Genomic DNA, 13249 nt, shown 5'->3' on the forward strand with positions numbered 1-13249 from the left:
CTGTCTATTAGGTTCTACGTTTCATTTTCATATCATTACATTTTTCTAATTATATGAAAGTATGTAGGTATTATTAAATGACGCGAAACTTAATATATTTGAATCGAATTAATTGGTATATAAATGGTATAATAAATATAACGGCGTATAAATAATTCTTGTAATAATGTACTTTACCTTGAATACGTTTGCTGCAACGCTTAATTAAATCGAATTTGCTGAAAAACTGTTTTTAAGTTTTCTCCGTTTTTATATTAGCTTTATATTTTAAAGTAACTTTTTTAAGACAAAAAAGAAACTAAATATTTTTAAATGAAAATTAATACGAGTTTCTAATTATCTTTACATTGTCTCATTTTCTACAGTCAATTACAAATTTATTATTACAAATAACATACATTTGTACATTTTTTTTACTTTAATAATCGATGATTAAAATTTTGTGAATATCAACGTTCTATCAGACTTGATATTGTGTTTATTTCAAGAAAGGAATCTTTACAGGGCATAGTGATACAGCACAAGCAACATTACCTGGTATTCAGTGACCCTATGTAGAACGTTCCTTTCTCTAGAATTCATGAAAGGACGAAAACCAGGGGCGTGTCGCTTGTACTTTGCTGTTTGGACATTTTCGAACAAAGCTATATCAATATTTCTTTCGTTTCTGTGATCGTATGGCGTGAGATCTATACATTCTTTGCACCCTTCAAATATCGTGTGCAACGTTTCCAACGTTTGTTGTGGCTAGCCAGAAGCTTTTCGTTCAAGCAGGTTATTTCGATCCAAGTTGTCATTTTTAATACATAAATTAAACAATGAATTTTTAGACGGTACGTGTTTGACGAAATTCTGAAACTTTGTTTCAACTTCTAACTTTGACATTAGTAATCGTAAATTATTTCGATAAATCTTTGACAAAGTTATTTCCTAAAAATGACGATATTCTCAGCTAACTTCTCCCTAATTTCTATACACTCCATAAACGTTTCTCGTGGATATTATATAAATACTATCTCAAGCTCGGTCGTACGTTCTAAACGCGTCATTTAAATAACAGAAAGCCACATAAAACGAGAGCAATATTTTACAATCGGTAGAATCGTTAAACTGCGGAAACGCATCGCACCTTCGGTGTGTGACCGAGTTTCATAGCGTTCTTTCAGGTCTCGCTTGAAATCCTAATCCCATAATATCCTCGAACCGATATATCGTCGTCGGTAATGGAATCGTGCATTCAAATGGACATCGTTTCCCAGCGAGTGTAGGAGGCAGGTCGCGGAGAGAGCAATGCCGTGGATGATATTGCCAATATTTGGTTTGATTCTGGTGCGAATGTGCAGGGTGTATGCCAAGGGGGTGCTCGCACCCCCTTAAGCGCGAGTACGGGGGTCGGAGGGTCGGTATATGTTAGACGCGCGCCGATTACCATTTGAATGTTTCTACCCCTGGTCAGCCTTTGTCAACCCTCCTGACAGTGACCGCACCTATCTATCTAGAAGGGATCCATTCTCCCTTTTCTTTCTTTCTTCCACCGCCGTATGTTCGCTGCTAGCTCTTCGATATCGAAGGACAGGCGACTTTAACAACCTTCGAGTCTTTTTCTTCTGTCGCATTGTTGTTGCTCGCCTGACTTTTTATTCCGACGTGTTCCGTTAGGTTGGCTCGAAGAGAAAGAAATAATGTTTATGAAGCGAGGGGAATATATGGTTTTTGCTTAGACGTTTCTTCGTATCCTTTATCGAGTTATTTATTAGAAAAGTACGCTAAAGAACGATAAAAGGAATTAATAACGCGTAGATATAACGGAAGACTTTATAACTTATTTCAGCTTCTTTCAAATTCGCTTGGTCTTTTCCTCGATACCTTAATCGTTTCTCAAACCAATCTACATCGGCTAATAACGTCTCTCGTTTAAATTAATTTAAATCTTATCTTACAATCGAACCTGAACGAACCGATGTTGGAAAAATAAATAATCCATATCCACAAGTCTACTTATTATAAAATAACGATCTGAATGATCTTAAATTCCAAGATCAATTTGACGAAGTAACATTTGTCACTGTCGAGGCTTTTTCTCGACATATGAAGTCGCGTTTTCGACTTGTGGAGCAACGTGACTTTTGACCGCTGCTCGATTAACACTAACCTGATAATCATCGTCACCCTTCGAATCACAGGTTCAACAATTTAAGTTTCTTCCATTTAAACGGTAGCTTGTTATCTGGTCGCTCGCCGTTACCGGAGATCAGATCGTCGGAACAATTATCTCGTAAAACGGTTGGCAAGGGGTTTGCCGTTCGTATTCACGAATAGGTCTGTGATTCGCGATCGTTGTTGATTCAGTGCGTTGAACATCGCACGTGCGCCGATGTAGACGTACGTAAAGCTCCCGCAACCCGAACTTCAGCACGCGCCGCGATTATGCGATTACGCGATTACGTGTGTCGGTTCCTGTACCCTAGTTGGCCCATCCAAGGAGAGGTCCACGAATGATACCCTACGTGTCATCGATGACACGGAACATTTTTTTCTCTATCTACATCCAAATAAAGAAGAAAATGCTTCAAGTTCGATTTTGTCGTTTCAAGTTGGGAATTTCGTGTCGTTCTCTTTTTTACACGACTTTATTTACACGAGCTTTAAATTTTTACGAACTTATGGAAAATTTAAAGGTACAAAATTGCATCTTGATATATAGAAAGTCTGTGTAAGAACGTATAAAGTAATCTAAAATATAGAATTTATTACAATATTTGGTTTAAGTTAACCCATAAAGATATGTGAAGTTGTACCGATGTCAAAAGCTTAATGACGATTTATAGAATACACGGTCATGTTCTGCTAGAAACGTCAATTAACTCCGTCGTGGTCCTCGAATTTTCATGCCCCAATCTTACTCGTGTATTAAGAATCAAAAAGATTTTTGAACTTTCGAGAAAAACTTTAAAACGAGATCGAAAGAAAAAATCATCACTTTCCATCCTCTTCTTCAAATTCATTCTGTCTCTAAAAAGTACTTGTGTTTTCAAGTACCATATTAAAATATAATTCTTCATTGGCCGATAGATATCAAGTAAATTCTATACACATTTTCAGATTGGTTTTAAAGACCAACAGAGATGATTACGATATTCCTGTTTACAGTCCTAACGAAATTTCAAATATTTTCATGACTCGGTACAGGTAGACGCTATAGGTCGCTAGCTGTAATATTAAATGCTATATCGTACGAATGACACGGTATTATTGTACGCAAGAAATGTCGTCGAATTTTAGAGTAACGCCATAAATTACAAAGAACGTCGGAACACAATGTACCACATCTTTCGCGCATAGTTGGAGAACATTTAAAATCGTATAACGCGTCCACGCGCATTGCCTGCGTACCAGCAAGAATTAAGGGAGGTAGGAGTGATACGTAGCGGCACGAGCCGACACGTGACTGTGCCGCTTTATACAAACAGCATTATGCACGCTCGTGCTAACATAAATTACTGTGGGTTTAATATCGGACGTCGACGTTGGCCATAGCCGACCACCTCCTGAGCAAAACACGTTAAATGCGGCCAACCGAGCCCGCTCCTCTGTCATGAAACGAGCTTCCTTTGATTCTTGCTGATCGCAGGTGTCAACAGGTTCGCCGGTAATCGAATTTTACGTATTGACGAATAATTTTTGTATTTTTGTAAATCCGTTTTTACGCTGTAAAATTTTCCTTCGTCGACTCACGAGAGTAATCGAACGTTTGTTATAGAAAATTGTATGGGTATCTTGTGCGTTTTGCTAAACTTTAGATCGTAATACGCGAAATGTACGATCTTCTGCATCGGGTAATTTTTAAAATTTTCATTAGATTTTAATTCACGAATGATTTTAATTTTCAAACTTAAACTCTCTCCTATCCTAAGGCAACGATAAAAACATTCAACCATTTTCGGAATTATTTCATCTGCTTTCCTTTCAACCTATCAGACTCAAGGATCGACATCCGGTTTCGATTTTCTATTTCGGAAGATCAGAACGCATCCGCCACCGAACAGATCAACCACCCTCGAAACATTTACTCGGAGGAATTTCGATTCTGATCTCGATTCATTGATAAACGAAAGGCTTTAATTCATGCAGGCGGTCTGCATTCCGTCATTCTCCGCGGGGTGTCCACTTATCGAGACCGTTTCATTCCCTCTTTTCGTTCATTCTCGCCTTTACAGTCGCTCAGGCTGCTTTCCAAGGGCATCTCGTAAGGCTCCCTAAAGTCGCTTACAAGCGCGTTCACGTTTAGAAGTCGTGAAAGAGCTTATTGTGAAATTTAACCGAGATTTTCCCCGAATGCTGCCATTCATATACGACCGCCTTTCTGTCTTCGTTTACATTCAACCAGTCAGCTGTTTGTACCGTGCACGATGCAGTGATTATTTAAATTCTTTGTTCCGTTTGTTAAATTATTACAGCGATTCACAAAAATATTTGAACGCTTGTACGAATATGTTAAGTTTTGTAGGATATATCGCGAAAATTTCATTAGCAACATGATCGGGTTATCGTTATCGTATTGGCGAGGTTTAAAGCAAATTTAAAGATGTACACAGGAATTATAAAATATTTAACTCGCGTATATGTACCTCGCAGTGACCACAAAAATATTTAAACAATCGGTCATTCGTTATATTAACGAGCCTTCATATTCACTGGAATCATCCCTTACATTTATTACACGCCTAAAATGCAAATGTTTGTAATATATATTTTGCTACTTTTGTTTTACTATTTTGCTAATTTTGCTCTACGCGATATTCATAACGAGAATATGAAAATTAAATAATTTGGAAATGTGAAAATGTAATAATCCAGATGATCGGTAATCTGGGAACTAGGAAATTTTAGTATCTCTTTTTACGCTAAAGTTATTGAACACATTTCCAATGAAACGTTTTCTCAATGTATGTAACTGCAATCCCCGCGTCCTACAGCATAGTTCACGCTAATCGCACGAAATTTTATTTTTATTAATTTTATAATATAGCGAAACATAAAGCAAGTAAACGTTTATTTTATATCGCGTTGCTACGCTTGTATCGCATTTTACTACAAACTTAGGAACGTTTATAGTTACAGGTGGTGTTAGAATGGCGGAAGTGAGTTACATTAGAAACCCTTATCCTGTGCCGGATGTAGTACGCGAAGGAGTGTGGCTACGACGACCTGTACTAGGTAATAAAGTTTCACCTAAGGACAGAGACTGGAGTGCCAAGTTAAAAGCGCACGAACGTCTCTTCGCTCATCATACGCTAAATAGTATACGGAAAGATAATAGGCTTCTCAGATCACAGGTAAAACTACATACGTTAACCTAAAATCTTCGTTATTATTTTTTTATTTCACCATTTAGTACAATCGAATCTCGTTTTGTATTTTTTATTATGACAGTGCTTGCGTGACGCATACCTAAATATTCATGTCGTTTTAATTATATACAAGTGTAGATATTAACTTTGCCAATGTATCGTAAGTTCTATGCAATTTATTTCCATATTTTTACAAGCTATATATTTTTGAAACAGCTTCTGCAATATGTTTTTTATTATCAATTCATAATTAAATATTCTGAATATATTTTAATACACACTTTGAAATTTAATTTATTTCTAGCTGTATCTTTATGTAATCTTTTCTTGTACGATGAACACGACACAGCAAAATATTGCAAAGTTTTTGATAAAAGTTAAAGTTTTTAAAAATCGTCCGCTATTTTCACAATTCACAAGAATTTCTTCTAATTTTTCTCCCATTTCCATATTTGTATGTTCATGTTATCGTGCATAGTAAAGAGGAATAGTTACAACTTCGTTTTACAAATTACAAAATTACGTTTTTGACTAAACTTTACGAACGTGTTAGGTACCAAACGACGCTCTGGATCTGGCGCTTACAACCGTATACATTCACAGCAAAGATACGTTGGTGCCCAAGAGCTACGTCCTAGTGCAACCAGAAACTTTAGGAAAGAGAACGTGGCGTGTTTTAAAAAATCAAATCGAGGTAAAACAACGCTCTTTGTAATTTATCCTATATTTTTGTAAAATCTTTTATCTGGAAGGTAAGAATCTTTCAAATCGTTAACGACGATATCTTTCTCGATCAAAAAATATAACTTAGAGGTTCGTGTTTATTTTCGATTAATTAAGGTTTCCAAGACACCGGATATTCCAGTAACGGAAGATCCCGTTTCGTTGCTTGTGAAAAGAGCAGAATGTTATCGTGGTCCGGTGCCAGAGAGACGAGTCCATCCGAGTAGCGTGAAATTAAATATCTCCGGACCTCACTCGGTTCAATCTAATCCCGGATACAGTCGCAAAATCGACGGAACTTTTTACAGTATTTAAACAGTATTTAAACACGGATCTGTACGGTGTTTGAGGTGGAAACCCGGCAGACAAATCTGTGCTAACAATCGTATTTGAGGAAATTAAATCAACGATTTTATGATTATCATCGGCACTGTCGATCGTTTCTATATGTTTATGAATACGTATCATTTTACCGTAATATCGTCGATAAATCTATACGGTTCGTGTGCGATTAGTAGAGTACTTCGTTTCATACTCTGTTTTATATATCTTCTTAATTATAGTGAAATTTCGAAAAAAAACTTGCTACGCAACGTAATATTTAGATCGTTATACAATGCCAATTATTTTATATACGTATGTTTTGTTAAATGTAAGGATGCAATAAAAATTACAAATTCTACGTAGAAAAGTGGGTGATTTCAGTAAATTGGAAAATATTCGTATTAGAAACAAAGATATAATTAATAGGAATAGCAACGTACGTTTAGAACCCGAAACGGAATTTTACAACGGTTATGGAAACGTAGTATGTAAAAAAATTATTTATTAACGTGTAACGGAGACTCTATCAACGACGAACGTGTCAAGGAATCAGCAAAAAATATCCCAAAAGTCTCGAGCTAACCCAAATCATCGCAATAACTGCCCCTTACTTAAGACACCCCCGAGGCCGATGGTATCGAACGATGTTGGCAAATTTGTTTGGTAGATATCTCACGGCGTCGTGATGCGGTATCTTTGGAATCTTGGCAGCGATCTGTCGCGTGCAGCATCGGTTTCGCCCCTTTAGACATCGCTGTGACAAGAAGCGAAAGCGTGAGTCAGTGCACGGTGCGTTCTCACTGTCGACCAACCGAAGGGACAGAATGTCCCATTACCCGGGTAATCCTTGTTTGTAATAAACCAGCACCCTGCTGCCAGGGGGTGGCAGCCACCCTCGCCGCATAACGTCGCGGAGGTGGAGTCATCTCTGCACGCATATGCTCCTCATGGAATATCATTTATGTTTCGCCCCGTGCAGGCGTCTATCTTGCCCCCGCGTTTGACCCGTTCAACCCCTCTGACACCCTCTTCCAGCAGAAACTACCCTCTACGTCCTTATACATACGCCTAATCCGGCCATGATTGTCGTGGCGACCGCCTCGTCACGAAAACTCCTCCTCGACTCGTGCACCCGTTTTCTCTTCTTTTTTTCTTTTTTATTTGGTCTGCCACCATCAGCTCGACCCCGTTATCTTTTTAACGACATTGGTAGGTGAATCGAAGGGAAACGGGCCGCGAGATTATTGTTTCGCTACTATGGCGAGAGATTTTCGAGGGTTTCGACGGCTGGAATTGGTAAATTGTGAGCTTCTTGAATGGGGTAGAGAGTTCTACAGATTTAAGGAACGGGCTGGTTCAATAGCAACACGTTTTGTAATTGTTCAAATTCTGTTGTATTGGTAGAGCGATTCGCAAAGAAATTAAAATAAAATAAAAATGAAAGTTTATAGCTAGTTGGAAAATTCGCAAAGTTTCATTGCGTTAATCGATGTTAGGATCGTGTAAGATGTAAGATACAGGATGAAACGAAGAAGACAAAAGCTAAAAAATTCGTAAAGTTTATTACAAGACATATTTTTCGCGATAGATATTATTCGTATAAACGGTTGAAATTCAATACACTTGTAAGTACTTCTAAAAGGAATCTTATAAATTTTACGAGAGAAATTCGTAAAGTTGTATAAAGGTAAGTATTCATAAATATTTTCCTATTGAGTAAGCGTAACCTACACCCTCGAGTAAACATTATTCGTCCACGACGAATCAAATAACTCCCCCTGTAGATTACATCACGTCGAATGCCTATCGACGTGGATTCTTTTTCTTTCTCGATTAGGGGGCGTAGAGAAAGTGGCAAGAATAAGGGTGGAGCGATCTCAGGCCGTGATGGGTAACGAGCGAGGTAACCAGCCAATTACTTGGCTGAGCGATTTTATTTGTATTTAATTCTTATTTAATTTACTTTTTACGGTTGCCTTCGTCAGAGCCTCCGTTAACGAAATGGAAGATTCGTACGCCGTTGCAAATTCGCAAAATCATAGCGTGGTGCATCGAACGCAATTAATTTAAACGAGAGCAGTAAACTGACTATGCACCGTTCAATGTAGTTTTCTGTTTAACAAACACCTCGGAAACGATCGATGAAGCTTTGCCTGATAGTGATTCGATCAGTTCGATTGGAAAATTTAATCAACTCGTTCTTAATAAACTCATATATTTGTATTTATACAAGGTGACTTAAAAATAGCAATGGAAGCAGAATATTTGTACGACTTCTTACGACTATGTTAAATGTAGTTTTTAAATTCCATTCCAGATTTTAACAAACGCGTCTAGATGCACTTGACGAACTTGTGACCGACTTATCCTAGCATTGGAACCGATAACAGGAAACACTTGTGTAAAATACAAATATGCAACGATGAATAAATAAAATTGGATTTATAATAATATTTAACGAGATTTTAATACAGGGACGTATGTAACTTTTGAGCTATAGAGTATTAATTATAAATTTGAAACATTGTGGTTATTGAACGTGTTCGACGAATAAATGGTAACAGAAACAATGATCGATTTGCCATCTTCCCAATTCCTGCTCGCATACGTTTACTCGAAAGGAAATTCCGCGTAAAAGTCGCAGCAAAGTCTCATTGATCCCTCCGGGATGAAGTTGTTATTCCAGTGAACTTGTTACGTTATATTTATCAGCGCGGTGCACACTGCCACCACCCGTCGAGCTTTATCGTTCCTTTCGGTCCCATTTTTGCTCCCTCGACTTTATTCACCTACGTACTGTCAAGACAAAGCCGCAAACGACGTTATAAAGGACAGCCAGAAATAGGCTGTATTAAACGAATGATGCGAGTGATTTTTCTTGACGTTTAGCATTCTAGAAACGAAATATGCACCTGCACGGAAAGAAATAATGGCTTGCTATTTACGTACAGCTAGTTTAGGCATACAGGGATGACTTTAATCCTCGGAATCATCGGTTACTAACTATTATTAAATTTCTTCAAAATTTATGTACCGTATACCGCGTGTGAAAGATCAGGAAAATAGAAATTCGTTTTGAAAACAAAAAATTAGAAATTTCTTAAGAGAAAAAGAAAATTGTATCTGTTCCGCGCAATGTTTTATATAATAGACGTTTCATTCGTTTCGTACGCGTCGAAGTTCAGTTAGATTGGATACAGATTTAAACTTTAAACGTAGAAATTAGATTAAACCGGATATGAGTTTTACCAAATTTTAGATATAAAATTTACATTAGAATCTGCGTAAATTTCTTATAAATTCTATGAATTATAATTGCAATAATTTTGCTCATAATTAGAACGAGCTGTGTTTCAGGAAATATAGAATCGTAAAAATTTAATTGAGTTTGGTCGTTTCTGTTCGTAAGAACAAATACAAAAGGAGCTCGGAAGGTACGTGGTTAATCAAATAGTAGAAGCTCCGTGGTTGGAAATTTACCCTCTATTCCAGTCGATCTGGTTTCTCAGTCCCTTTAATGTAGAGAGAAAGCCACCCTCTTTGTAGGAGGTCAGATCTATATGAGTGGTAGCTTATGAAGCTTATTTTTTAATTTCTGTTCAATATGTTGCCATGCCATTCGAGTGTTTGTCCAACGTTTTAAAGTTATTTCAAGACAACTTGCCACCAACATCCCACCCGTGGGGGTTTCAGCTGCAATTGTCTTTTCTATTAGAATAGGGGAAGCGAAATCACGGTCGTGTGATCGCCGATTCTGTGAGAACGCTCGATCCTTTCGTTTCCTTTATTATTTAAATAAACAAGGCTAACTTTGTTTTTATTTTTAAAATGCACGTAATCCGAGATTTTTTATAACGCGAGCTTCAAAAGCGAAACTAATCAGGTCCACAATTTCGCAGATCTCTTAATTTCATTATTCAGTTACTTATTTAGTACGACAAGTATTTTAAAAAGCTACTGATTTATCTTCATAAATTTATTTATCATAAGAAGATTACACAAATGATCGCAAATTCCAAGGTATATTTCTAAAAGTGATACTAAGTGATATTTCTAAAGTGATCTTTTTCAGCGTGACTTCTTAGCGACTCGCAGAATCTGTTTAAAAACATAAAGTTAGAATGCTGGCTTGTTCGTAGTACGAGAACAGCATTAAAGTTACAAGAAATTGAAATTCACGTTTTAAACTGTCGAATAACGGAATAACTCGTCACCGAAGAACGATAATAAAAAAATTGCTAATTTTTTATCTTCGCTATCGTCGATGTTCCATGTAATATTCAATTTAAAACGTTCGCTATTTATCCATTCGCGTTGTACGTCAACCGAGGAATAAACGAAATTCAGCAGTAAAATTTTACAGAAAGAAATTCATCTGCGTTAATCTCCTATCGCCATCACCAACGAAACAACCGTCCTTTTACACAGCCAGACGCATTTCCGTTCTATTTCGGTGAATCGCCCTGCACAAAAAACAGTTAACCATCGCTATTACTTCCTGCACACGCAGGTTCTCCGTTCCTTCGTTCTCCCGGGGCTAAAAGAAAAGAAACCGGATTAAAAAAATGAAACGGCGAAAGAGAAGAAGAAAAAAGAAAAGAGCCTCTAAACGATGGTGGAAGGTCAAGCCAGAGATTACGAAAGGCTCGTGCGACGTTTGCTCGTTAATTAGGGAGTTCTAATTATAGTAAATGCGTGAGCAGAGGCAAGGTACGCGGAGATCGTGCCACGGCAGAAGCTCCAGGGATCAAAATGCAACCCTCCGCGAACGAGCCAAGATTACCTTCGAGGGTCCTCGCCGCCCCCTTCGCTAAGGCCAGGCCCAACCTGCGACGACGATGAGTCCTCTCTCTCTTTCCCTCTATACAGCTATTCCGTTCCCTAGTGCTCTCAGCCACTCTCTCAGATATCACCTAAAATAACACCAGCCTGGAACCACTCGCCAGGATAGATTTTACTGCTCGGTGTATAACAAATGGATTAGTATTTCGGTAGACGGTCGCTAATCCCCTTTCGTTATGAGCTTGAAGATTATTTCGATTATCCTGCATTGATTTCGGTCAATCATCGTAGCTGGAAATTACGTCGACGAACCGTGAATCAAGAAAAATGATGCTGCTTGTCGTGTAAGTTACGGAGAATCGAGGGTTCGCTTTGGCGTTGCATTTCTATTTATGTATTACGTAAGGCGAAAGTCTCTCTTCGTGGTGAATTTTTCGATCGAGAAATTGTAATTTCGGTGAATGAAAATTGATATTAACTACGATATAATAATATGTTTGACGATAACTCTTAAATATCATATACGTGTAATATAAGGATCCGTGTCATAATCCGTGTTATAATTCGTTCTAATTTTCACATCATCGTGAGAACTATAATCTTCAGAGATGGAAATATCAAAGAGATTCATAATCAGCGAAACGCTAACCGCTATCGCGATGGAGATAAGGGACACCGCTTAAATCAAATCGAGACACGTATTTTCGTTACTCCAGCTAAACCAAGCAGCACGCTTAAGCAACCCTAAGTAAACATCATCTAAAACACGTTTCAGACGGGTAATCCCCATTATGCTCGCGGCACGTCTACTTGCATCGCGAAGAATTTCTCCTAATTGCAGGAAAAACATGTCTGTGTACAGATTAGAATCGGCATACAAACAATAGGATATATCGTTTCCCGGGGTTGGTTATTTGCTGAAAATTTCAAGAATCTCTTTTACCTGGGCCATCCATTCCACTTACGACTACGAAGAGAGCAAATATATGTTTTGCATTCGTACGAGTGGAAAATGTGACGGTACGGGCCACACGCTGGGGCGCGTTCGACCCCCTCCGTGCGAAGATTCTGCAACGTCGTCACGTGGGAATTCGGACACGCGTTTCTGTTCCCCGTCAGTCGACCCTTTCGTACCCCTGTGCTGTAACTCAGACCGTCGCTGTTAACTTTTTTGCCCTCTGCTTGACGTTCGCAAGATATTGCAACGTTGAACGACCACTGTTTTTACGCGACATCCACCCTAAAGGAGAAAAATTCGAGGTGACATTTCGAGACCGTAATCATTACATCGTACACGCTTATAGAAATTTGTATTTTTACTTTTTAAAGCAGCATTGGAAATATCGCGTCCTCGAATTATAAATTTCCATCGAAAGCTTTAAAAATATCACGTATATGAGTGAACTGTGATTACTTCGAACGTTCATTTTATATCAAAGTTGTATCAAAATAACGACTAATATAATTGTGAACGAGATCGAAAAAATATATATGTATTTCATTTGTATTTTTACATCTTAAAGCAACATTGCGAAAGTTTTAAAAACATTATGTACGTGGGGTCGTCTTTGGTAAACGGGGCGTGTAACGAATCTTTCTGCCAGTTGTCCATCGTTGTTGTATACCGGATGATATTGATCGAAGCGAATGTATCGCAAAGGTTAACAAGCGATATCGGCGAGTGAATAATTGAGACGTCGGTGACGATGAGTTTAGGTTCGATAACGAATACAAGGTCAACGGGATGACGATTGCGATTAGGAACTCGATGTACGTGTTCACTGGGCTAGTCGAACTTATCGGATTGAGAGTCAGTCCAAGCGGAACTGCCCTTATACTTCTCTCCGTATCTCTCTGTGTCCCTCAGGTCAATCCCTGTTTTTAAGGAGAGTTATTTAATTATTTTATACCTGTGTTTGGTACACGACCCTCCCGTGACCGTGGCTACGTTCAGTGACCCGTTATGTCACTTTGGGCCCAAGCCCACTGTTCTTTTTTTTTTTAAATTGTTTATTTTGACAATGAATTAAACAATGAATTAGACAATGAATTTGAGTAAAGTGTGTTAG

The 13249-nt window shown here is 38.1% G+C and overlaps 1 protein-coding gene across 1 annotated transcript; it reads left to right on the plus strand.

Moving 5' to 3' along the window:
- The first annotated feature begins 5119 nt into the window (after positions 1-5119).
- LOC132909912 (cilia- and flagella-associated protein 276) lies at positions 5120-6745 on the plus strand. Its single transcript, XM_060965140.1, has 3 exons — positions 5120-5336; positions 5905-6045; positions 6192-6745. The coding sequence occupies exons 1-3, from the start codon at positions 5133-5135 to the stop codon at positions 6387-6389; spliced, it is 543 nt and encodes a 180-aa protein (XP_060821123.1). The 5' UTR covers positions 5120-5132; the 3' UTR covers positions 6390-6745.
- The last annotated feature ends 6504 nt before the right edge of the window (positions 6746-13249 follow it).

This window comes from Bombus pascuorum, chromosome 8 (genome assembly GCF_905332965.1).
Source record: "Bombus pascuorum chromosome 8, iyBomPasc1.1, whole genome shotgun sequence".
In the NCBI taxonomy this organism is placed as follows: Eukaryota; Metazoa; Arthropoda; class Insecta; order Hymenoptera; family Apidae; genus Bombus; species Bombus pascuorum.